We start from the raw sequence: 26,587 nt of genomic DNA, 5'->3' as shown, positions 1-26,587 counted from the left end.
GGGGGGGGTGTTGAAAGTGACTGGTGAGAGCCTATTTATAGCTGATCACTAACTGTCTCTAGATGAGTGGCTGGTGCTGAAGTAGAGAGGCTGTGATTGGTGAATGAGTGTTTGGCTCATAAGAAGTGCGGTTGCGTTCCTGTTCAATGACTTGACTAATGATGATACTTGTTTATATATCATTTGTGTTATATAATTGTTTATCAGAATATTGGTTTGAGGCCTATGTACACGTTCATTCAAATACTCAGACTTCTTTACAATCTGACCACTAAGCCGTGTCCCAAGTCGGGGGCCGAGTCCTTCGTAGGCTGCATTTCAAGTTACAGCGGCGCGACTACAGGCTCGTGTCACTTCGAAGGCTCCTTCAAACGAGGCCTTCTTGTCCTTAGCAAGGATCTATAGCCAGGAGGTGGTTAGCACAGGTTAGCATAAAAACGGGAAACCTTTAGCTGTGTCCAGTGGTTAAAAATTATACACACACTTCCTTGCGGTTTTCCAAGGGGTTAGATTCTAGACTATAGCTGTGTATGAATACAGTGGCCCCATGGAGGCTGCATTTGAAAACCGATTGCGTCACAGCTGCGCGACTAGGCTGTCCCATTTCGAAGCCTCCTTCAAATCCCGGGCAACATAGACTCCAACAGGTGGATCCTTCCTATCCCAACCTATCCCAAGATTCATTGTGCGCTGGCAATGAAAATAATATGTTATCAAACAATGCTGACAGAGCGCCCAAGGGTTACACTTGTAAATGTAAGTATTGTTAGTTGTTACTTGTTACTTGTGAAGTTACATGTTGTCAAGGTTGCTAGGCAATAGGTGCAGCGCTTTGTGACACAATGGTTAGGGCGGGAACAGCGTGTGATGCAAAGCGGAAATCCTCCGTAGGCCAGATCGTCTCATTTCATTACTTAACTTACACGTCCGCACATCTCAGGAACAGTGTTCTCATGACTGACGGAAACACTGGCCACAACTACAGAAATAAGAACCTGGAGTTATCCCTCATTGGTACTGGTTTAAAAAAAAAGGACAGTTTTCTGTTCTAAGACTGGACCAATATTTGTTCTAATGTCACATCAACAGTTATTCAGTCATTTTCTCGCGTGTCCCCCGCAGGTACTACAGCGCCACCATCCTGCAGATGTCGGGAGTGCGGGATGACCGGCTGGCGATCTGGCTGGCCGGGCTCACCACCCTCACCAACTTCCTGTTTACCCTGCTGGGAGTGTGGCTGGTGGAGAGAGTGGGACGCAGGAAGCTCACTCTGAGCAGCATCATAGGTACGTCGCTCAAAATGTCCGCATCAGGCCGTGATGTGTTCAAATCCCACCGGTGGTTATTGTATGCAATGTTTTTCAACAGGTACATGTTTGAGTTTGAGTCTTTTGGCCATCGGGTTTCTGATATCTGCCCAGCACAGTCCTCCTGTCACCTTTCACCCATTGGACCCCGCCATTGCCAACTCTACCTGCTCCAAGTACCAGTGAGTAAACACACACACACACACACACACACACACTGTTTGGTTCCAAGCGGCTCCAAAACACTGGCCATCTAATCTAAATGACTGTGCAGTTGCAGCACAGTTATCCCACATACTCTGATGCTGTTACGATCAAAAAAAGAGTTTTTAAAAACTCCTGCACCTAAAATTGATATGAGCTGTTGCTGTGAGAGCAGACCTGAGAGGATTCCCACTGCAGACTGCCATCCCAAAGACAGAAAGTAAGGAAGAGCTTTACAGTGTTTGATGTGGAACAATTCAACAATCATGCGCCTTCAGCGGATTGAGGCGCATACATTTGAGATGTTTATTTAATAATTACATATTTTTAAGCATATTATGCACAGATATAAATGGAAACACAGATGTATTGTAAAATAAAAGCATAACCCATGTTTTTTAAGATTTGTGCCTTTTACCCTTCGTCTGTATATCAGAAAAGGCCTGAGTCATAGTAGTCATGACACATTTGTGCTGATGTTTGGGGAGATGGAAACAACTGTGGAAAGATGCTGTGTAAATATTGCTCATGTCTATATGACTTTTATCATTCCCCCGTACCCTATAACTCAACCTAAATCAGACCCAATTCACTTCATTGTCTCCATTAGCCACAAAGGGCAAACACACACACACACACTCACTCACTCAGACAACGCTGAGTGTGTTTCCACGCGAGCCAGAGATCAGCTGCCTCTATGTCCCAATTTGCTCTCACTTACACAGACACCAGATGAAACTCGTGTGTAAAGACGAGTCTTTCATCATAACAACAAACAACACCTAATGGACCCGCCGTCCAGCACCCACACACTGCAACACACACACACGCCACGCTCGAAACACAAACACAGTGGTAATTTGAAGAGATGAGTGCTTTTACCACACTGTAGTGGCTTCACTGAGTTCACTTTACCCCCATAAGAGCCCACACACTCCCTCGCTGGACCACGGCAGCATCACAGCAGCGCCGGAGCCACCGCAGGCCTCCAACACACTCACTGTGGATGGGACATCCCGTTTCAGGATGTACTGCAACCTCTTGGATATGTTGTTGAATTATCAATCGAACGTCCCCCCCCTAAACCCTGCACCTCCTAGTTACTGTTACATTTTCAAATTGCGAGGATTTGAGTGTTCGCCTGGAGCTCAGCTGTTGCATCTCTCTCCTCGCTTTACCTCAGTGTTTACTTTTGCTTCCTTCAGCTACTAATACGTGGTTTTATTTTCATCTCACTGACCTCAGTGTGTAATTACAGCAAGGTGCCCCTGCACACAGGCAAAAATAGCCCTCTGAAACAAAACACGCTTTTCATGCGGTCCCATCGGGCGCTGCAACAACGAACCACAAGAAGCTGCATGAAAAAACAAGGCGCGCCCTTGTTTGTCACTAAGTCAGTGTTTCAAACCCTGTTACATGTGGACCGCTAATCACATAACTGGCAATTAACAAAGACGAAACAGAGGCACAAAGACAGGATAAGGATGAAAGATAATGATGGTGAATAGCACACCATTTGTTTTATTATTGATTTATCACTTCCTGAATCTGGGGAACAGTCCGTACATTAATTTCATTTGTGTAATGAGGCAAGTCTCAATGAGAGGGCGTGGAATGCTCTTCTCTGTTGCAGTGAATACAAGTGTATTTGCAGAATTAGCGTGCAGCACCAACCCAATGTTACACTTTTACATCTGCAGACAGCGTTTGTCAGTATTCCACAGAAGTCAATATACAGAAAACACAAGGGAAAGTAGAGGAATGCAGTGTGTTTGGTTGTGTTCAGGGAGATTATAGCTAATGTGTGTCGTACGTGCCGTTTGTTTCTCGCAGGCTGTGCGAGCCGTGCATGCTGGACCCCAGATGTGGTTTCTGTTACCGTGAGAACGGCTCGGCGCTCCTCACCTCCTCCTGCGTTCCCGTCAATAAGGCCTCCACCGAGCAAGCAGCGTGGGGCAGGTGAGTCACAGGATGCTGCGTGAGCACGAGCATGTGCACGCTGAGGATGCAGCGCTGGGGGAGGGAGAAACTTTTCTTAATAACAATGTGAAATGACATTTAGCACCTTGAACTGGGCGCTGATGTCAAGAATGATTAACTGAAGCCCCAACCCCATCCCCCCATGTACAGATGCTCCAACTCCAGCCTGATGAGAGATCACACCTACTGGGCCTACAATTACTGTCCCACCTCCTACTCCTGGATGGTTCTACTGGCGCTGGTGCTCTACCTGGCTGCTTTCGCTCCAGGTAAGAGACTATACGTCTGCTTGAAATGATCAATCAGTGTGACTTTTATCTTTCAGCCATGTCGAGATGTTTTTAATAGTGATTGGTCCTATATGAATTTAGGTTTTGCTCACATAAGCAATATAACATAGTGTATTATTAGTGTTTTATCAGAGTGTGTCCTCGTCTGGTTCTGGACCTTGTCCTCTCTGCTGGCTGAGGTAATCAGAGACCACAAATCCACATCAGGTTTTGAAAAAGCAGATTGAGACCGCAGCCAATCGCTACTGATTTGCACCGTTGTTTGTTTCCACTGTGACTGTGGCAGGGAGCCTCACATTGATGCACCGCTGGCTACACCTACAAGTGAAAATGAATTCCAGGAATTTAAATATCCCACATAGACACAGAGGGATGTAATCTCATCTGCTCCTCTGTTTAAACTTGTCTCCACCTCTTCATAAAGACAGGCTCACCCGTTATCTCTCTCTCTCAGGCATGGGTCCAATGCCATGGACCATCAACTCGGAAATCTACCCTCTGTGGGCGAGGAGCACAGGGAACGCCTGTGCAGCCGGAGTCAACTGGACCTTCAACATTCTGGTGTCGCTCACCTTCCTCCACCTGGCTCAGTACTTCACCTACTACGGTCAGTTAATGGGCCGCAGGATTATGAGAAAAACGATTATTTTCTTTATTTTTGTGGAAGAAAGAAAAGGAGACAAAAGTAGAGAAATGTGCTTTTTCTTTTCTTATAAACCCAGTCAACCTGAACTCGAGGCTGTAATTGTAATCAGACCGAACACTTGTTTCAGGAGGCGTTACTCCCTGCCATCAGCGCTGCCAGTCCTCATCCACTTTCATCAGTGCTTACACAACCCCACAGCAGGTGTTGTGTAACATCCATTTGTCCTTACCTTTACATCAAGACCAGCAAGGAGGTAACAGCTGAGTGATACCCCGAGGTGTTGCAGACCACCCCTCCACCCCCCCACCCTTTTCTATACCTCCTCAGTCAATGTGTCTCAACAGCAGGTTTCTCCTCAGACAGGAAGGAGCTGACCTTTTCGAGGAGCTGGCAATCGATCCATCAGGGGTGATTGTGGAGGCATCCTGAGCGGCAGCGAGTTAATGATCGATTCAAGCCGTTTATCCGGTTTATAAAAATCATTCCCTGTGAATGAAAACGGAAGAAAATGTAATTATGTTGTCATAGAAATGGTAAAGGTATTTAGCATAATGCATTGTTGTCCGTACGTTTAAAATGTCCTTTTGCTTTGACAAGGAAAAAATAGAGATCACAGTGGCCAGGAAATCTCATTAAGCCTCTGTCACTGTTTTGTGTGTGAACGCTTGTTTCTGGGTGCGTTTGTGTGTTATTTCCTGCCTCCGTTAACCCTGCTGCAATGCCACTTTGACAGGGGCACGTTACTTCTACTTCACATTCATGGTATGGTGACCAGTAGCCTGAAAGCAATATATCAATCTGGTGAAACATTTTCATTTTTCAGCGCACACACATCTGTGTAGAAGTTCAGGAGCAGTCAACCTCTTAATATAAGCGTCCTCCAGACTCTCTCCGCTTCTTTTTCTGTCCATAAATGAGTAAAAGTGTTGTCTCTCGTTTCTTGCGTTGGTCTGTGTCTCTCCTTAGTGACGGCGTGTTCTTTTGTTTTCTCTTCCCAGGAGCTTTTTTCCTCTACTCCAGCCTGGCCTTGCTAGGTTTTGTCTTCATCTATGGCTGCCTGCCAGAGACCAAAGCCCGGCGTCTGGAGGAGATCGAAGCGCTGTTCGAAAACCAGCTTTGTTCCTGCGGCGCCTCCGATTCAGACGAAGGACGGCAGGTTGAGTACATTCGGGTCAAAGGGTCAAACTACCATCTATCGGACAACGACGCATCTGACGTGGACTAGGGAGAATGTTAGGGTTGGTAAACCCCCTCTGGATGTTTCATTAGCTTTAGTGATTACTGAAACATGCACAGTGGTTGGGTCTGTAATATTTATATTTTTTTGCGCGAGAGCTGAGGAGTCATTAATTCCCCTCAGTGTGAGGTTAAAAATAAGAGTTTAAAAGGCCTTTTGCTTGTATCAGTAATGTGAGTTCACTTTCACATCAGTCAATTCAGGAATCCAAAATCACTGACAATGCTTTAGTTTGAGTATGAATGTTTTATTTTCAGCCTAAACTCTGAATTGAGGGTGAACTGAAACATTCCCCTTTCCACACATAATAGACCTGAACATAAAAACATACAGGTCCAGTGTCTTTGTGGTGGACACTTGGGCAGGAAACATGACTGTTGAACACACACTGAAAATACTAAATATAAGGGACTCTCTCATGTCCACTGATGATGATGTACTTCACAAAGGGGGAGGTGGAAAATGTCCCTAATATTTTGTACATTCATTTAGTAAATATTAATTGCGATTTAAATGTGATGTTGTACGTACAGTATAATAAAGTATAACACGACACAGCCATCCTACGGCATCATGTCAGAATTTGTTTCCATTGAAACCGCTACAGTAACTGTGGCCTTGGAAACCAGGTTTGTGCGTCCACGCGATTTTTCCGCTGGCATGACAGCAGTTGTAACTTATCGTTGATCTACAGTATAGTACCATTATGCCTTTTTTTTATGTGAAACACATCTCAGTTAAATGTCGTTTAAGCTTGTAGCAATGCACATTAATGTCAGTTCCTCACGATGACAGTCTTAAGCTTGTGTTTGGTCTCACATTTTTATGAAAAACAAACACCAGAGATGTACAGCGTATTGTTTAAATTTAGCAGACTTGTATTGTCAGTGGGTGCCTAAGCAAAACCACTTACCACTGTAGTAGCACTGAAAGGAATAAAAGTTCTGTTGCCATAGTTTCTAATTTATTTCTTGAAATACGATTTTTTTTTCTCTATCAGGTTTGCAACAAATTACTAATTGCTTTAGCATTGTCTGTTTTTTCAGTTTCGGCCCTTTATTCTGTTGCCTCTAAAAATGCAGTTTTTAACATAATACTATGGAGACTACAGTTTAATGTCACTGTCATGGCCTACGCTATGAACCAATGTTGATGAACCTGCATGTGTCATTAACCACAGCTGGTTGTTATTGCTGGATATATTGTGCATTTAATATTCAGCAAAGACGACCAGTCTGTTCTGTCTGTGGTGGTGAAGTAAAACCTTAGTTTTATGATTGAGATTTCAAGTATTTCATTCTGTCTTAACATGATTATATTAGTGCCTGTGTATTGTGAAGGTGCCTAATGGCCATTTTTCAGTCACATTCCCTAAGTGGACATGTATGTATTATGTCATGTTATGATAACTACTATGTCTGCATAGCTTTTTTTTTATTTGACATGTACATATTTGCATTTCAGCTGTGATGGAATATTATTTTTTTACTATCATTTCATGTATGTAGATTTCTGTCTTCCTCCATAGCCTTATGTACAAATAGCAGAGCATATCATTTATGTGGTTCTCGTGTCAAAAGTCCAGGAGTAGGATTTAGTGTAATTTGCCAGTGTTGTTTTGTAAAGTAAAACTGTGTGAGGTTACACCTTTGTTAGTCACATAGGTTTCAGTGTATCAAAAACTGTTAACACCGGAGTAACTTTATGTAACAAAACAAATCCGGTAAATAAGGCGTTAACAGGCTGCGCTGCTACTGTCACGTGGCAGGCGAAGGACAGTGAATTTTTGACATGTGGGTCCTAACCCATCATGAATTAATACAATTTAATACTTTTTATGGAAGTTGTTTATCAAAAGCCGTGGCACAATGTGGTGACATGTTAAGTGATCCATCAAAAGTGAATAGTATTTTCAAGGTGTCACACTCACGCATGGATGCCTATGGAAACGGTAGATTGGTACAAAAGCAACTAGAACCATATTCCATTCTAATAAATGGTAAGAGAGTAATAACATAGCGCGCTAGCTTCAATCAATCTGTTCTTCAATCAAAGTTAGAAAATATAAACATAGATGTCCCTTAAGCAGCTTTACACGACCATATTCAGCTCATTATCTACAAATCATTATAGTTTATATCAGCTGATCAGTTTCAAAAGCATGCCATTAGTCTTTGAGTGATTCCCTTCCCTACAAGCAGTTGCTGTTTTTTATTAATTTCAATAAGCATTGGAACTTGCACAGACTTTAAACTTGGTAGAAAAAAATGTAAAATCATAGCAAACATTTAAAACAAAACAACCTCATCACAAAAATCTATCATCAGGTGAACTTAAAAATCTGTCATACGCTTTTGAAAATGATCAGCAACTATGTAAAATACCTGTGATTTGTAGTTATGGAGCTAAAACATGCAAAACATCTGGAGTATGGTCCTTTAAGCCAATGGGATAAAGGAACCCAGCAGTTTACATAACCTTTGGTAACAAGTAATTATGAGAATGGTCCCTCATATCCTGTTTATTCAGTTATCAGAAAAAGATGATTGACGTAGACCAGTTTTTCTGCTCTGTGAGTTATAACTTTACTATGTAACATTATTCTCCCCTAAAATTGGCTCGTTAACCTTTTCAACTAATGGGGATTACTTTCTATGTGCTTAAAAGTTAAAAAAATAACCATGATTCAAAACTTGAAGGTATTGTTTTAACTGTTAGTTTCATTTGGTTCAGGGTGAGGTGTCTCAAAATCACACAACCTAGTTTTGTACTGAGAGTATTATTACAGATAAAACACACACACACACAAAGATGAAGCTGTCCGTAACACAGACTGTGTAATGAAAACTTGTGTCAACCAAATATTTAACGTGATCGTTTCAGGCTGCACCTTATCCATGATAGTGTGGTGTCCAGCCCTTAACATCCAGTTGTGTTAACACCGTCCTCTACCACAGTGGGGACATTTAATGTGTACTTATGGTGAAATGGTTGCAGTTTTTCTCTATGTGAACCAGCTATGTGTGTTTCTACAGTTTACGAGGAACTACAAAAATACAAATAAAAACTGAAAAAGAGTGCTGTATAGTTTATTTGATTATTGTTCGAGCTGTAAATGTTTTGCTAGAGTTTATATTCTATAAAAAATAAATATCTTCATGAAATCTTAACACTTGAATATGTATATGGGGAAAGAAATAAACTTATGAGTCAGAGTAAGGCTTTGGGGCTTTATTTCACTGTGTGTGTCATAGCTTTAAGAACAAACGCTATGAAAACTTTTTAAAATAATGCTTTGAATTAAAATCACATGCACAGAACAGGCATGTTTTTTTTATTTCCTGCTGCCTCCATCCATCTACCTTCCTTAGACCCATCCGTATCATCCCTCCTCCTTCCTTTGCCTGAGCAGGAGCAAAATGTCGGCTATTTCCTGAAGTGTTTCGGCCTTGTCTGAGGGGCTGTGAACTCCGGTGGCAGACATGGCCTCCTCCCTTGCATCATCTGAGAGGTCTTTCATCAGAGGACCATTTTCTTGTTGCCCTCTCTCGACTCTCTCCTCTTCATTCTCCTTACCTAAATCAGAAACGAGAAACCAGGGAAATGAGAATTTAGCAAAATCAGTTTTGTTCATTTCCTTCTGAAGTTTCTCAGTGTCTACATGAAATGACACATTCAGTCATGTTGTACCTCTGCCATCACCTATGCTCAGAGCATCCAGAAAGGGGTTTATGGGTCCCTGTAGGAATACTTTGCTATCGCTGTCGTTAGCAGCGAATTTGCTTATAATGCTGCTGCCTGATATAGAACCAGCCTTGGATTTCTTGTTGCTCCAGGGCGTTTGCTTCCCTCCACTCCTTGTGTTGCCTGATGAGGCTGTGTGTGTGTTTGACTGTGCAGCAGTATCCGTCTGCCTCCCTGTGGCTGGATGTTGTACTGACATGGCAACAGGTGGCAGGTACAAGTTGAACTCGGGGGTTTTAGACGCACTGTCTGCAATAAAGCTGCACTGAGTCGAGGCGTCGCGTGTCTCGGCTGTGGGGATGTCGGCAGTTTGAGTTCCTGCATGTCGAGTTTCGCTGGATGTTTTTTTGCATTTGAAAAGCTCTGGGCTCTGAGTTTCAGCCTGAGGGTGAGGAGATGCAAACTGAGCTGTGCTGCTTCCTATCTGTTGGCCATTACTTCCTAAGGCTATATCTGGGCAAACCACACTCTCCATAACTTCCTGATCAACTGTGAAGCTCAATTTGTTTTTTATAAGTGAGGTGAGAGGCCTGGGCTGACAGTTTCTCTGTTGCAATTCTCCCTGTGAACCCTGGTTGGGGGTATCTGTATAACAGACTTGTTCCATATATGAAGAAGGAGAAGCCTGGAGATGTGGCTGGCAGTATTCTTCATCCTAAACAGTTAGAAAAGGAAAGTCTGTCAGATGTTCCCAAAGAGAGCAGTGGTGACAAATATTTGTTAACACTTGCTACACACTCTTTAATTACTTAGATTTTTAAATTAAAATAAGACTTAACTGTGGTTTGAAACAGATTTGTTAGAAGGTTATCCCTCTGGAAAAGTCATCACTTTTATTTCAGACTTTTTACAAAACTCAAAAGAAACACAAAACAGCAACAAGTTGGACAAAAGTTCCCAACGTCACTTAACTTACATCATTTGAGTCTGAACTGAGGTAACCTCCTCCACAAGAGCAATTTGGCAAATATCCACAGCCATTCATGGGGCCAGTACTGTGTCCAGGACATGCTGTGGGATTAAAAAAGGCATCTATTCATTTTCTTTCTTTCTCTAGCACATACACAATGAATGGACAACTTAGTTGGAGATGCTGAGGAAACTCACCAAAGTTTATGTCACTGCAGTTGGAGAGCTGAGAGGGAAACAGAACTGACTGTAAAACTTTAACTGCCCACATGAAATGATCACCATACAAATCCTGTTAGAAGCTCTGTACAACAGCTCGTGATGTTTGGAGAACCAGGCAAAATTTTATTACTGATCTACTTGGCTTTTACTTAGATTTTTATTGTTTGTTATCAATCAATTCAATCTTTGTTCCTTGGCAATTACAGACTCTCCCACTTGGTGGCAGTGAAAGGCTACTTTAACCTTAACACACGGATGTATAAGAGTTTACCTCCATTCCCATGGTCTGTGTGTCAGGGACAGTTCTGACAGTAAGGATTAAGAAAGAAAGTCCAACGTAAGAACACCTTGAGAGAATAATGCATGCCAAAAATAATTAAGTGTTTGCTTATATATTAAGTACAAACACTTACTGTGGTGCTGAAGATTTGACTGGTGTTCCATCTTTGAGATATATCTTTGATTGTGCATTCATAAAAGGAGAGGCTGAAATCAAAGTTAATGTTAACCTGAAGAAAAAAAAAAGACTCATTGTGCTTATTTGAAGGTTTCAAGCAGTATTTACCCTCTCTTTCATATTCTTCATTACTGAATCCCCTAAAGATGTCCTCCTCAAACTGCTGCTCAGTTTCTGACTGGTTAAGCGTGAAGTCCAACATGGGCTCCATGTCCTCTGGTTGGTTAAGACAGAAGTTGACCTCATGTCTTGTGCGGTCTTTTGCCCCTGAAACACTATGACACAGTGGTTACAAAATGACCAGTTCATTCAAGGAGAGCAAAAACATTTACATTCTAGTGTTGGTCTCACTCTGCTTCTGGACTTCCAAACAGGACTGCTGTGGGTGTCTCCAGTTGGTAGAGGGTTGGGTTTGATCCACAGGACCAGAGCATATTGTCTGTCATAACTCTGGGCTGGGAGAAAGGCTGAAACTAACAAAATAAATTCAGATTAGATGTTAGACAAGCATCATATTTGGGAACACACTGTCACCTGTTAATGCTTAGACCTTCATAGGAGCTCCTATAGTTAGCTCGTAGAAATAATTTGGCCAATTACCACAGAGTGGTCTACAATACTATTCCTGACACGGAATAATGTAGATAGTATAGTAGTAAGTAGTAGTAGTAATAGTAGATCAAGCCATTGTCAGTTTATTATTGTCCAGATAATACAAATGTTACAAAGCCAAATTGATTGTTTTGTCATATTAAATAGTAATTTACTGATCTGTCCACTTGAAAAAAAAAATTCACGATTACCATGACTATTTAATTCTATGCCTGGGATGACACTGCTTGACAAATTTGAAAGTTTTTAATTAATATTACTGGCAGTATTGTAAGCAAATGCTTTCATCTGATTACATTTGAGGTGGCAGTTTGACCTGCTGCTTTGCTCAGGGTGTGGACAGGGTGTGGTACTCTTTTAACCAAAGCAAAATATTACTTTAAGGTGAAATGCAAAGCAGGGTTATAGTAGGCTGATACTTTCCTATGAGCAAAATCTATGATAACCTGTTTAACAGCACCAACATAAATGTAATTGGAGGCTTCTTGCTTGCCAACGTGCAAGAGTGCAGCAGTCAACTCTAACCATGGAATAACATTGTTATATTAATGTGAAATATTTCTTAAAGATATAATATTCTCTTTTCACTACCTTGAGCTGCTCCAGGCCTGACGTGGCCCAGGGTGGCGCGGAGCAGTGAGGAGGCAGCTGTGTCTGGCCTCTCAGCTTCAGGGGGAATATTCCTGAGGTGACCAGTTTGGTTTGGCCTAAATTGACTGATTGCATAAAATCTTCTCATGCAAAGTAAAAATGCATAATTAACAATATGTCATTTTATTTCATGCAAGTCTGATCTATAAAATGCTTCACAGCAACACCTTGGCCTGAGGGGGCTGATGAAGTCGAGGAGAAGGGGGTGAGGGGGTCAGCTATGGGCGGCAGGTAGTCAGACGCACTGTTGTCGGAGAAAGCTGACTCCAGCACTGGTGACAACTTGAGGTAGAGAAAAATAAGTGATTACTTTAGACAAAGCAGCTAATATTTGTTCACATTCAGCAATCTTTACTAAGATGAGAAATGTTTAAAAAAGTAGAATATAAATAACTATAAAGTAACTAACCTGTCGACACTTGAACCCTGGTGGAATAACCTGCGTTCTCTTTCTCGTTCCTTGGACACTATATATACAGATATAAAATAGATACAGTGTTCATTATTTATTGATCACATAACAAACCACTACTCTGATAACACTTGCTGCCTCATGCAGTTGTGTTACTGAAGTGGATTCTACTGCAATTACAATGGGCAATTTGACAAAATCACTGCAGCTGTACCTGTACTGAGGCTGGCTCTCAACAAGACTCAACTGTGATGGAGAACAGGGGCTCATTGGGAGTACCAGAGGCTTATTTTGCTTACTGGATCCTATTTTACTACTGCCAAAAACTGCTACCTTAGGAGGATCTGAAAAACACAAACGATTTTATCTGCCATCACTTGCCATTATCAGGCATTAATAATGGAAAATAGTGGTGGAGACAAGTCTGTAATCATATATACTCACAGAGCATTCATTATGCAAAACAGTGTTATCTGATGCTTTAATACTTTCATGTACTGCGGCCTCTTAATCTGATATCTCATTATAAAACACACAATGACTATTTTTTATCATCTTTCAGACATTTCATCAGGGTGAAGACAGTTTAGGGCAGTTCATTATTCTTCTGAACTTGTTTAATGACTTCAATTTCAGCTTTTTACTTATCAAAACTGTCCATTTGTAATGTTTCTGCCTACATCAGCTGTTATCTCTCACCTTTCTTTTCTTTCTTAGCAGCAATCTGGTTGACAATAAACAAAGTCACCAGGTCCATACTACCAGAACTAGTGTCTCCAGGGGATGCTGGCAGAGCTATTCCCATGGTTTTCAATTTCTGTTGCATTTTTCTCTTTTCAAAGAACTCCTGTGAGAAAAGAACAATACTTTAATATTTAGGTGGACATATGGAAGGAAAACTACACCTGTTATCTTCTTGTAAAATCATAGAAACGTTATTTGGCTGTCACCTTCTGTTTTTTACTGTCGTTTTTCATCACTAACCGGTTCCTGCAATGAGAGTCGTTACAATGTTCACATCATTCACATTATCTAGCTTAGCTTTGCTAACGTTTGTGGGCTAACGTTAACATCAGCACGACAGCTTACCTTGAACCCCCAACCCAATTCATTTTCAACGGCTGTAACTATGAAGGAAGCAAAGACTTCAGACACGTCAAAACTTCAGTGAAGTGGAAACAAAACAGCTATGGTTAATGTGAGTGTGAAAGTTCAGAAATAGGTAGCTTCGTGTTTTTGTTAGGTATCTAACCTTAGTTGAAGCTGTTGCTTGGAATATGTAAGGGTGCGAGGGAAAACCGCTATCCTTCCTCGCGCCACTTGCAAATGTTCTTAAATGTCTTTTAACTACTTGTGTAAAAGCCGTTAGTGGTTAATGTTACTTTAAACAATATATTTTACTGGTAAACACATTGTAGGGTGACATAGTTTTGGCCAAAAAATGAAATTACAAGTAGGATACCGTGTAAATATATAGTACATACAGCATATACAGTCTTTGCAGTAGACTCAGCAGAGGTGCATTTGCTTGCGTCCACCACGCAACCAATCCTGTTTTGCCGGGGGCGCGACCAATGAAAAAAGCCGCTGAGAAAGCGTAGGACGGAAATAAATAGCGTCAAGTTAGAGGAAACAAGTACAGTAAGTAAGGAAGTAATGACAATTGAGTTTAAAAATTAAAAGGACAATCTTAACGACGCCGTTCATACATGCTTGTAGTATAGGGGAAGTTGACCTCGAGGCTTTATTTTGACAGATACAACCGGAAGTACAGTAGGCGCTGTTTTTTTTTACTTGACGCTGGTACTAGAAAGAGCAGGATGTAGCGGTACATGTATCTGGCTCACCTCACATCAATCCAGCCATCAGAAGTCCTTCTCTCTTTTTATATCGACGCGGGGAGTCTGGTTTGGGGGATGGGTGTTGTAAGGATCGTCAGCAGAGACGACTAACGTTTGAAAAATGTCCAATATCCTCGATGCGGCGTCCAAAGTGAAATGGGACCGCACGGCTGCTGCGAAGCGAGCCGTGTTTCTTGCGGCTGCTGCTTACGGTGTCAAAACACTGTACCCCATCATCTGCAATCAGCTCAGCAAAAACAAAGATCCCAGGAATAATGGCCGGGTTTCAAAGGCGGAGAATGGCTCTACTTGTTCGGGCAAAACACAGACAGATGCTGTGGATCACAGGAAGGCATCCCCGGGTGTAAATGCACAATTTTTCAAGCAGATCCTCGAACTTGGTAAAATCCTCTTCCCCAAGCTTGTATCCAAAGAGCTCGGTTTGCTCTCCTTGCACTCGGTGGCGCTGATATCCAGGACGTTTCTGTCTATATACGTGGCGAGCTTGGACGGCAAGATTGTCAAAACGATCGTGGAAAAGGAACCCAAGAGCTTCATCATCCAGCTGATCAAATGGCTCCTCATTGCCATCCCTGCCACGTTCGTCAACAGCGCCATCCGGTACCTGGAGTGCAAACTGGCTCTGGCCTTCCGCACCCGCCTGGTGAACCATGCCTACCGGACCTACTTCACCGACCAGACCTATTACAAAGTTAGCAACATGGACGGGAGACTCGCCAACCCGGACCAGTCTCTCACTGAAGACGTGATGATGTTTTCCCAGTCGGTGGCTCATCTCTATTCTAACCTCACCAAGCCTATTCTGGATGTGATGCTGACCTCTTACACGCTGATCCAGACTGCCAGGTCCAGAGGGGCCAACGCCTCCGGGCCGACCCTGCTGGCCGGGCTGGTGGTCTTTGTCACGGCGAAGGTCCTGCGTGCCTGCTCGCCCAAGTTTGGCAAGCTGGTGGCCGAGGAGGCTCACAGGAAGGGCTACCTGCGCTACGTGCACTCCAGGATCATTGCAAATGCTGAGGAAATAGCTTTCTACAGGGGACACAAGGTATGCAGGGGAGAATGATGATTTACGTAGAGGTTGCTTTAATTGTGCAGCAGCAGTGTAAGCCATAATGTGGTGGTAATGCCCATGTGCTATTATGTGTCTGTAAAAGTACAACATGACATTTAATCAGTCTGGGAGATAGATGGGTTAAATCGTGGCCTGATTAACCTGTTTGGGATTCCCTTTAAGTCCACTGCACACTGCTTCGCTATGTTTTCCCAGGTTTTCTGTTTGTCAGTTGGTATGTGGTACTATGATGAACTTTATTTAGGAAAAAAAGCACCATGTGAGCACTGTGTGAACTAGAAAATAAAGGTGAAGGAACTATATTTTGACAGTGTCCCTCTATGAGACAGAACCCAGTTGATATTGTTCTGTTGTGGTGCAGATCCCCAAATAAATGTGCAAGTAATTAACTGCCAAAAAGGAATTTGCACAGTTAAACCCTTGGAGGCCTTAACTGTATTAGACAAATTTAAAACTCTATTTATCATCTATTCCCTCTATAACACATTTTAGATCATCTGGATGAACCACAACCAGTAAAAAAAAGTTGATATAATGTCATAAGATGTGCATATCAGTTTAATCAGATTGATTGGTGCACACACTAACAGGCCAGTTGGGGATAACAGTCCGCATCCTGCACAATGTTCCATCACAGAAAACTCCACGAAGGCAGCGTTCTGATAAACACTGTAATACACTGTCCACTGCAGGTGGAGATGCGTCAGCTGCAGAAGTGCTACCGGGCTCTGGCGGAGCAGATGAACCTGATCCTGTCCAAGCGTCTCTGGTACATCATGATCGAGCAGTTCCTCATGAAGTACGTGTGGAGCGGCAGCGGGCTCGTCATGGTGGCCGTGCCCATCATCACGGCCACCGGCTTTGCTGACAACGGTGAGGAGGCCACGAGGGGTCTTTCAAACATTTACTCCTGAGAATTAAGTCGAGGCCGGGCTATAAAAACACTCTTGATTTTATCACAAATCACACAAGAAGCTGAAGCCTAACTAGAAAACAAACAAAATCCAACATATCTTTTGATGGTATTTTGTGTGCTGAGGTTGAAGCGCATCTCCAAACCAGCAGCTACTGCTTCCTCCTAAAGCAAGAGCCGTTTAGCATGTGTGAAACAGTAACCGCCTCTCACGCCACCCCTGATGACATTTCAGCAGCATCAGAAATAAAGCTATAACTGAGTCCCTCTTTTTGTTGTACTCCTGGTCCTGCGTCACTGTTGCTATTTAAAGAACTTATTTCCATGATATTGTGGGAATGTGGTGCCAACTGGCTCACATGACTTTCGGTTACAGTAAACCACAGAGCTAAAGTTTTTCGCTTCAGCCGGCATGCCTGTGGATTGTAGTCAGATCACCTGTCTCACTCTCTGTCCTGTCTTTTGTCTCTCCGTCCGTCCTCTAGAAACAGCAGATGGTCAGACGCAGGTGATGGTGAGCGAGAGGACGGAGGCTTTCACCACCGCCCGCAACCTCCTGGCCTCAGGTGCCGACGCCATCGAGAGGATCATGTCCTCCTACAAAGAGGTGAGGATGCGGCACGCTGATGTTAATGTAGCATCACTGGGGTGCAGCATCAGTCCAGCCATCCGCCATCCATTCGTCCATCCGTCCATGAGGCTTTCCTTGCCCTGCTTTCTATCACAAGTTTCTAATGAAACATCTCAGTTTTTACAGGAAATACCAAAACAAAAGTCACTGCAAATTCCTTTCATGTGAGCATTTGCTTCTGTAAACTGAATATCGTCGAGTTATCAGACAAAATAAGGCATTTGAAGGCCTCATCTGGGCTTGATTGCTATTTTTTTTAAGGGTTTCTTTTTACATTTTTGACACATTTTTGCAGCTTTATTTGTTTGTTTATCCATCAGTGCTGCGGGGGAACTATCAAGGGACCTGACAGACATGGAAGAAAAAGTGAAAATAGATTGTGGATCAGTGCTCCAGTTTTCTGATCAGGGGCTAAACAAGGCCACAGGAAGAGGAAGTTCCCACCATAACGACACATAACTACCCCGATGAGTTACTTCTTAAAATATAAATGATTTGTCAGTAGAGTTTCAGATATTCACATGAAGGACAGATGCGTGAGCGCGGGTGTCTGGATCGTTTCACTGGCCGGCGTTTACTTGGACAAGTGATCGAACAGATGGGCGGGTGGGATGGATGAGTGCAGGGGGAAGAATGATTGACAGACACGTACTGTACATCCATCTTTCTCCTTCTATTCTTCCTCCATGTGAAACTTGCCATGTGTGCTCAGGAATGTATTTGAGTCCAGACTGGAAAAAAAAAAAAAAAGCAAAAGAAAGAAGCCAGTGAATGAAAGGCCTTGTTCACTGAGGGCCAAATCCCTGATCTCTCGTTGCATTTTAATCCAAAAAAAAAAAAAAAAAATAGCAAGACCCATTCATGCATTCTCTCTCTCAGGCTGCATTTTGAGGTCCATAAGAGGATTTGGTTGCGGCACATTTGTGGTGAAGCTGTACTGCAAGTGCAGCTGGTTTGTACTTGTCTACTTCTGATCATATGCCCACCCTGTGCTTCGGCATGTGTTTTTTTTCCAAGCTATCCTGTAATTCTGTTTCGCAAAGTATGCAGCACTCGAGCAAGGGTCGGGTGAAGCTGCATTGCGTCTCTGCGTCTGACTTGTCTGTGACAGTTTTAGCCGCCTGCACTTGTGGTGAAGAGGAGGAATTGAAACTCTTTTCAAAAGTGTAACGGGTTGTTGCCTGCTTTTTTCACTGTGAGTCACCTCTTCTCAAAACCTGTACTAGAATGTGAGCACGCAGGCCCGAACGCACACAAGATCGGTTCCACAGTCAAACACAAGGCCTAAACTTTACTGCCGTGAAATTTCAGAAAATATGTCCCAAGCGAATTGTTGTATCTCAGTAATATGCAAATCTGCGCGTCTTCTCATTGCAACTGTCTAGTGCGAAACGCTGCCCTGGATGATGCAAGTTTTGGCCTGCATGCAGCTCCGCTCTTTGTGATTATTGAGTACAGTGAAGGAGCGGCAAGCCCCTGCATGCAAGGCCAAGGGATGTGCGAGTGTGTGTGCAGTTTTTAACAGGCAGCGGGGATGGAGCACATTCGTGAGGCAGTGTGTCCTGCTCACTCGCTGCCTATTTTGATATGAAAGTGCACGGGGGGGGGGGGGTCAGATGGTCCTATGTCATGTACCATGTCCTCATGGTAGTGTGTTACCTATCTTGCAGATTTGATGTTTTCTTCTCCTAGAATTCAGCCCTGTCTGTTAGCCATTTTCTTTTTTCTTTTTTCTTTTTTTTTTTTTTACAGCTTTTTAAAATCATCCCTGAAATTCTACTGAAAACGCATAATGTATTATCCAAGCGCTAGAATCCGATTGTTCCTCTGATATGTGTTCGACTCCATTAAATCTGATTCATCGGAATAGAATTGAAAAATCTTCAATAGGCATCAATTCCTCAAAATTGAATCCACCTCCTTTCATGTCACTGTAGGTCAGCCAGCAGTGATTCCTGGTGTTAGGCGTCAGAAGCACTTAATGAAACGAGAGGTTAACAAAGAAACACTCAGGGTAATGTGTGTGTGTTTGTGTGTGTGTGTGTGTGTGTGTGTGTGTGTGTGTGTGTGTGTCCAGAGCTCCTTCTCTCAGGGCTTAGCCTGGCTGTGAATAATCCTCCATCTGTTGATCTTTCAACCCACACTTCCGTATCTCTTCCTCACTTTCTCACTCACTCCCTCTCTCTGTATGTACTTAAATGAGGAAGGACCATTGTCAGATGTACTGGCCTGATTCGTCATGACTTTTATACCCATACACTTACACGTTACAAGAAGAACCACAGCAGTATTTTCTCGGTCAGTATATATGTTCGCTTCTTTTTGGATCCCTAAGCATTTCTGTTTTGTGCAGCGCTCTTTTTGGTAGTTTTGTGACCATATTGTTTAGTCATTATTTCTCCATGATAACATATTTTTGGGGAAGTGGTTTAAACGCACATCAATACAGGCCCGTCACACCTGCCCACTACTCGCCAAGCACTGTCTCCAGTGGAGGAAAGCAACGGCAATGGGCCCTGGACCTTCGCATCAGTTTCCCATAGCAACTCTCTGTAGCTTCCAATCTGTCCTGAAGACGTAGTGCGGCTCAGACGGCTTATTATAACCTCTATTATAAAAACAACTATGGCTGAAGCTCGTGTCAACCCACAATCCCCACCACCCGCTCCCAGCAATAAACCACGTTCAGCGGCAGAGAAAACCTACAGCTAGCCCCTGTTCAATAAGTTGTTTCACTTGATAAATGACTAAAACATCTGAATTATAACCAATTAATCTTCTGGCTGTCTACAGTGTTGATTGACTAATGATTCAGCACTATACTCAGTTCTGTTTTCAACAGCTCTGAAGATATTTTAGGGGATGCATCAACACGGAAAAGCAGAGTAATAAAGGGACATTTCATATCAAAAGTAACACATTTTTTATTATTTATTTTATTATAAATATTATTTTATTTACCTTTTGATTTGCTTTTTCACATGAGGAACACAGTCACCCCTGTCCTTTCCTCTTTACACACATTTTGTATAATTTGCTGTTTTTGCTTTCTTCCGTCTTTGAGCCAGTCCCCTCTCTGTAGGCCCACATGGTGTCCACGAATTCCCAGAACTGGTGTTTGTTGTTTAATATAATCAAGCTGTGTCAACAGCCTGTATTGTCTCGCTGCAGGGTGCAGCACCAAAGCCAAAGCAGGAGGGTGATTTTTCTCTTGTTTTTTTTTCCATCTTTCCTTATGAGTTTCATTATATTTTAATGCAGAACACCCTCCAGTTGCTTATAAAGGTATTTGTTTTCCTCCTTTCCCCTTTTCCCCTTTTCATCTTCACAATTTTTTGCTGTTAAAATGATTACAATTGCTCTCATACATCTCCTAAATGTAATTAAGATTATTCCCCTCATATTTTAATATATTCTTAGTATGTGTTTTACATAATTTAGAAATCTTTAATATACTTTTTCATTCACTGTGACTCCCAGAAGCCATTACACGTTATGTACAGCAGTTTGTCACATCTGTGTGTGTGCTCACTCTACGCACTGTAAACAAGCGGAAGAATAAACAACTTTGAGGGTTATTACTCATCCAGGCGTATACTCTTGGTTACGCAAAGTAAATATAGAAATACAGCCCTAACAACAAATCCTTAATTAACATATTACAGCTACAAATATTTGTGTGCATCCATGTGCATATTTGTTTATACTGTATGGATACATTTGTAATTACTTTCTTTTTATCTAAAAAAAAAAAAAAAACAACAGCAGAAGCAGATACGCTGGTTTAAGCAACACATTTGTATGTACATTGTTGCACACACACTTACAATCTCTAACAATGTTTCCCAACTTTTTATTTATTTTTTCTTCATCTGTTAGCTATTTCAACTATTTATCAATTAAAAAAACTATTTCAGCTGGCAATTCTATAATCTTGCTCTCTATTCTTTTATCTAACTATTTCAACCATGTATCAATTACTTTTAGCTGATCAAACTAACTGTTTAAACTGTTTAAATGGTTTATTTTTAGCTAGCATGATCTATTTCATCCATCTATATTACTTTTGGCTATTTACTTTTATCAAAGTATTTTCACCATATTACTTTTGGCCTGGTTAACTATTTAAACTGTTAACTTCTAGCTTCCTTTATCTGTTTCAACATGTATCCATTACTTTTAGCTAACTGTCAAATGGTTAACTTTAGCTAGCATGTTAGCCTTTTAGCCATTACTTTAAGCTATTTCAACATTTCTTTTTCATTTTCATTTTATCTCAGTATTTTCACCATATATCTGTTACTTTTAGTTCGGTTAACAATTTAAACTGTTCACTTTTAGTAGCGTTATTTGTTTCAACATTAACGCTAACTATTTCAGCCACATATCCATTACAACCATTTAGCTAACTGTTCAGACCTCTGCTTGCTTTCTAACTAGTTTTTGCATACTGTCAATCACAACACATTTGTGTTACAGCTGACTCAATATGTAGATTTTTTTTTTTTTTATTCTCCACATACTCCCAGGTAGCTGCAGAAGTCTCCCTGGTTGAGAATCACTTCTCTAACACATTCACACAGAGACTAATCAGCACATGGCCATGACAGTGACCTATATCGCTGTCTGTCTATTGGGTCATGCTAATGTCCCTCTGACATTTATGACCTTTGACCCCTGTGTGTGTTTTGGGACAGGTCACCGAGTTGGCAGGCTACACTGCACGGGTCCACAACATGTTTGAAGTGTTCGAGGACGTTCAGAGGGGTGTTTACAAGCGCTCCTCTCTATCAGCCACAACAGGAGCAGAGAAGAAGAGCAAGCCTGAGATGCACATAGATGGACCACTAGAGATAAAGGGTAGGTCTGTTCTGCTGTATACACACACACACACACACACACACACACACACACACACACACACACACACACACACACATGCACATAGGCACCTCCCTCTGTATTTAGATAAACTTGAAGAGAGAAACAGGTAGTTACCAGTCCCATCCTCTGCACGCTCCTGGCTACTGTTGCTATGTTGGGAAAACTTTTACCACTGCCGCTGTGTGCAGTGAGGAACAAGTTGGAGGCTGTGTTCAGTTAAATAACGCCAATTCAATTCAAGCAATAGTCAGTATTACATCCATGGTTTATTGTCAACCCCTCCCCCCACCATTTTCTCCATATCTTTAATTATCTAAAGTTTAAATTAGAAAAACATCAGCACTGAGTTAAAGGATAATACGTGAGTTAGGTTAAGATTCAGTTAGATCTCCAGAGCATCTCATTGTATTGGTTTTCTAGGAATCACTCCTCTTTGCTCTGCGCTCCTATTGCACACTGACTACAGAGTACAATTTCACATTGCATAAATATCCTTGTGTAAACATCATTTGACCCCAGAATGAAGCTCCTGTGAGAGAGCACTGCTAAGCGAAGAGATAAGTGAAGTGATAAAGAGGGATTTTTCTTTTTTAACCCCATAATTCCTGCTATGTAGGTATTATCCCATCCATATCCATGCTTATGCCTTGACTGAGCGAGTCTAATCCTTTATTTTCACTCTAATACACAGTCGCTCTATATTTCTGACCCTTCTTATCGAATTCTCTCTCTCTTGTGTCTCCAGGTGAAGTTATAGATGTGGACAAAGGCATCGTGTGTGAAAACGTACCAATAATCACACCCAATGGGGACGTAGTAGTGTCATGCTTGAATTTTAAGGTGAGACAACTCCACTCTATTGTTTTCTACTGTCTGTTCTGTCCATTGTATTCTACCATTTAGCTTGTATCGTACAGTGTTGCTCTGCTGTAGTCTTCTTAGTTAAATGGACCGACATATGAAAAAGCAACAGAATGCTCCTTTGTTCCAACAGCCACACCAAACAAATATGAGCTGATATATCTGCACACGCTCAAGAGTTTCAGCTTTTCTCTGAACCCCTTCTCCATCATCAAACCCCCTGAGGATTTTGGTCTAGGTGCCGTGTATTACTGTTTTAAGAACAATCCTCTGTGGTCTCATTAGGAAAGAGATGTATCCTTTGTGTGTCAGTGTGTCGCTGCCCTCAGGCTGTTGACTGCTTCAGCAAGCGGAAAAGGATGTTGTGGTGCTTAAACTTACACAACAGTAATGAAATATAGTCACATGTTACTTTCCAAACACTTCAGATGCTATATTAGGATATCAGTACCCTTTCCTATACACACTCACTGTGTGTACTGCCCCATCTCTCCTGAGGGGCTGCTCTGTAGACATAAAAAAGAAATATATACAGTATATATATATATATATATATATATATATATATATATATATATATAATAAAAACATTTAGCATTTTTATCCATGCTGCATTTAGGGCATGTTCTGCTTATTTCCTTCTCAAACTTCAGAGAAGCTGAGGGTCTCCTGATCCCATGACCCTGTAATTGAGTTATCTTGAGTTCATTGCTAATAATTTGACAAAACCCTGGATTCTTCAAAGCTGGCTCTAAAGTTTATTTAAAACTGTTGTCAGAGAAACATGACTGTGAGCTCAAAACTACAACAGTGTGAGTTTATTCACAGTTACTTGGAACATGACAGACCTCAAATTATTCTTTTGCTTAGCTGCACCAAATGAGAATTCAGTTTAGCTGGCTAACACAATCTTAAGCCTGGATTAGTTAAACCTTGCCTCAGGTAGCCATCCGCTTCATGACTTTGTTTTACCATCTGCAGAGTAATGGTTGTGGCTTCAGCGGAGGCCCTGACCTCAATTTCTAAATAAATGAATAAACAAAAGAGTGTCCTGAGGGAGTATTGCTTTCAAACTGCATGCTAACAGGCGTCTGCACGAACTGTACCGAGCAGCCTTGAGGTCAGTATATCTGAGCGCCCTGCTGACGTTGATTTAGTCTGTAGATATCAGACATACTGTATATGTTTGCGCTGTGTCTGCACTCACAGGTTTAAGACTTTATACAAATATCAAACATCAAAGGTTCAGTCACTATTTTTGCAGGATGTACATACGAGACAGACAGACAGTGACTGATCGCTGGTGAGGTAACTAAGATAAAGCCGGCCAAACCTAAAACAAGCATCACAAATGATTTACTAATGACATACTTTTTTTTTTATTATCACTCACAATATTTGGACAACTATTACCTCTTAACTTATAAAGGTATGATACATGTAGGTGTGTGCAGTGATCAGTCACTCTAGCCTCCTCTGGCTAGGATGTTGCTGTATAGTTAATAATAATAAATTGTACCCACTTTTGTAGAGAGGTTGTTTATATTTCTAACTGTTAGATATTGTCTTCAACCTAGTTTGACGCCTTTATTTTTATTCCATTTTAACGGTTCAGGTAGATGTATTGAGAGCAATATACGAGGCAGTTATGATACTGTGGCTTTCACTTTCATTTACTCTATTTTGGTGCAGTGACGCTCCGTTCAGAAAAAAATTATTTCTTCATTTGTTTTTTTACTTTGCTGTGTCTTTTTTGTTGCCTCTGTAGTTGAAGAGACAGAAATCAGTGTACGATGCGCTGCTGTCCTGTTAGCCTGTTAGCTGCTGGTGAACTAGAGGCGTTTAGTGACATCTGGCTCCCGGCTGTAGCTCGGGTGTAGTTCATTTTCAGAGACGGTGAACAAACCTATGTATACATATGTAATACCGTGTATTCTGATAAAAAGCAAAGATCTCTGTGGAGTCTTCTTGCGTTTACATTTCAGATCTCCTACGTGTAATGTGAAGCAGACTTACGCTGCACATCAAAAGCCGCACACCCACCGATACTCCCTCCACAGCTTTATATCCTAATGACTTGTTTGACATGTAACGATACTGACGGCCGGCTCCACTCCGGGAGGATTAATAATTTGTCTCTTCATTCCAGGTAGAGGAGGGGATGCACTTATTAATCACGGGGCCGAATGGCTGTGGGAAAAGCTCTCTGTTCAGGATCCTCAGCGGCCTGTGGCCTGTTTACGGCGGCCGACTACACAAACCCTCTCCGCAATATATGTTCTACATCCCCCAGAGGTACACACGCAAAAAACACATCCAATGCTACAATATCACACAGCAACAACTGTAGGGTTTGACCCATTGTGCCGTTGAACCCTACCAGTAACTTAATCCACTGTAACAGGATCTTTGTGTGGGTAAGTGTGGCGGGCAAAGGGAAACCAGAGCACTGGCCACAGTGAAATATTTACCACCCAGACAAGGCTTGAAATACTTTCGGCTACAACATTTACTCCCATATACCATATACAAAAAATGTAGGTTTAAAGACCACAAGGTGAAAGTATCTGAGGCTTCTGTGTATCTTCTCCTGTATATCAGTGTTTTCCCATTAGCATTGTAGCCACTTGACAGTAAGTATCATCAGTGCACTGTCTTCATAAAGTGTGAATGAGCGTGGATGACAAAATCAGCCGTCATTACCGGAATTATCCAAAGTTTAACTACTGACCCTCCAGGAGTTAAAATGACCTGACATGTCATGGGCACGTAGACCGATAATATCAAAACATATCATTAACCCGCTGTCATTTAGAAGGCTGCAACTAACGATAACGAAGTTGATCATTATGAATAAATATGCAGATCATTTTCTCAATAATTGTTGTGTCTTTGTCAGGAGAAAGTTGGGAAAAAAATGCCCCTCACAATTTCCGCAAATCCATGTTAAAATATTCACATGTGCTATTGTCTATCCGAACCATTTATTATCATCTTTGACAAACAGCATCAGATGGTTACATTTGAGAAGCTGAAGCCAGTGTAATTTTGACATTTTCGCTTGAGCATTTACTGAAACCATGAAGTGATTGTCTGAAATGTTGCTCAGTTAAGTGTTTCAGCTTTAGTTGTTTATAAAGCAAGGTTTATTTTTTGGAAACTGCCCATTCCGCAGGGATTTTTGTTAGTTTTTATGTATTTAAGTTCAATTTAAGACGATCCTCCAAAAATTCAATAGTAGATTGACTGTAGTCCTTAAACTGACCTGAAGTAAAGACAGACCTTCAAGCGTAATCCTACCCAGGGCTGCGTAGAGCTGCAGACTCAGCCGACTCCCTCCTGCAGGGCGGTAAATATTTTATACGTGGGATGAGACGGCCACCTGGCAGCTGCAACAGAATCCAATGCACTATCAACAATAGAAACAGCAGAAGCATTATGGATGTCTTTCCCTTTTAGCTTTTTGTTCTTTAAGTGTGCAAAAAAAAAAGAAAAAGTGGCCCGTTGTGCACTCATGCCCTCTTGTTCTTTAGCGTTAGCACTTAATGAAACGAGAGGTTAACAAAGAAACACTCAGGGTAATGTTTGTGTGTGTGTGTCTGTGTGTGTGTGTGTGTGTGTTTGTGTGTGTGTGTGTGTGTGTGTGTGTGTGTGTGTGTGTATGTGTAGATGCAGAACAGAACATAAACAGAA

General features: G+C 41.8%; 3 protein-coding genes across 4 annotated transcripts in view; 2 read left to right on the top strand and 1 right to left on the bottom strand.

Annotated features, from left to right (window-relative positions):
• slc2a13a (solute carrier family 2 member 13a) overlaps positions 1-8,879 on the top strand; it is a 67,197-nt gene extending 58,318 nt beyond the window's left edge. The window contains exons 5-10 of the mRNA XM_023423031.1: positions 1,123-1,286; positions 1,369-1,489; positions 3,345-3,470; positions 3,642-3,760; positions 4,236-4,388; positions 5,426-8,879. Of these exons, the coding sequence (XP_023278799.1) occupies positions 1,123-1,286; positions 1,369-1,489; positions 3,345-3,470; positions 3,642-3,760; positions 4,236-4,388; positions 5,426-5,652 (910 nt within the window). The 3' untranslated portion in view covers positions 5,653-8,879. The remainder of the gene's footprint in view (positions 1-1,122; positions 1,287-1,368; positions 1,490-3,344; positions 3,471-3,641; positions 3,761-4,235; positions 4,389-5,425) is intronic.
• A 1-nt stretch (position 8,880) lies between these two features.
• On the bottom strand, positions 8,881-14,366 carry redic1 (regulator of DNA class I crossover intermediates 1). 2 transcript variants are annotated; one of them, XM_023423033.2, is made up of 16 exons: positions 13,924-14,366; positions 13,761-13,798; positions 13,622-13,661; positions 13,371-13,518; positions 12,886-13,015; positions 12,669-12,726; positions 12,427-12,541; positions 12,200-12,339; positions 11,348-11,469; positions 11,105-11,271; positions 10,953-11,025; positions 10,811-10,844; positions 10,516-10,543; positions 10,325-10,419; positions 9,355-10,063; positions 8,881-9,240 (listed from the first exon to the last, which is right to left on the bottom strand). In XM_023423033.2, the coding sequence occupies exons 2-16, from the start codon at positions 13,781-13,783 to the stop codon at positions 9,047-9,049; spliced, it is 2,076 nt and encodes a 691-aa protein (XP_023278801.2). In that variant the 5' UTR covers positions 13,784-13,798; positions 13,924-14,366; the 3' UTR covers positions 8,881-9,046. The 2 variants fall into 2 exon arrangements, with proteins under 2 accessions (XP_023278801.2, XP_087034563.1); XM_087178437.1 differs by having other exon boundaries at positions 14,156-14,366.
• A 119-nt stretch (positions 14,367-14,485) lies between these two features.
• abcd2 (ATP-binding cassette, sub-family D (ALD), member 2) overlaps positions 14,486-26,587 on the top strand; it is an 18,602-nt gene continuing 6,500 nt past the window's right edge. The window contains exons 1-6 of the mRNA XM_023422942.2: positions 14,486-15,578; positions 16,298-16,478; positions 17,004-17,125; positions 21,847-22,009; positions 22,779-22,873; positions 25,044-25,189. Of these exons, the coding sequence (XP_023278710.1) occupies positions 14,634-15,578; positions 16,298-16,478; positions 17,004-17,125; positions 21,847-22,009; positions 22,779-22,873; positions 25,044-25,189 (1,652 nt within the window). The 5' untranslated portion in view covers positions 14,486-14,633. The remainder of the gene's footprint in view (positions 15,579-16,297; positions 16,479-17,003; positions 17,126-21,846; positions 22,010-22,778; positions 22,874-25,043; positions 25,190-26,587) is intronic.

Source organism: Seriola lalandi, unplaced genomic scaffold (assembly GCF_002814215.2).
Source record: "Seriola lalandi dorsalis isolate HSWRI2012SDOR001 ecotype SW California unplaced genomic scaffold, Sedor1 jcf7180002054688, whole genome shotgun sequence".
Taxonomy (NCBI): domain Eukaryota; kingdom Metazoa; phylum Chordata; class Actinopteri; order Carangiformes; family Carangidae; genus Seriola; species Seriola lalandi.
The sequence above is the reverse complement of the archived record's forward strand: the minus strand, read 5'-3'. Positions and strand labels throughout refer to the sequence as shown.

Bases quoted from the DNA above. Each gene is read 5' to 3' on its own strand.
- redic1 (XM_023423033.2), bottom strand. From the start codon at position 13,783: ATGAATTGGGTTGGGGGTTCAAG. The intron at 12,340-12,426 runs GTGTTGCTGTGA...TTGCATGAGAAG, and splicing joins ATCAGCCCCCTCAGGCCAAG to ATTTTATGCAATCAGTCAAT. The intron at 11,026-11,104 runs GTAAATACTGCT...CTTTGATTTCAG, and splicing joins TGAAGAATATGAAAGAGAGG to CCTCTCCTTTTATGAATGCA.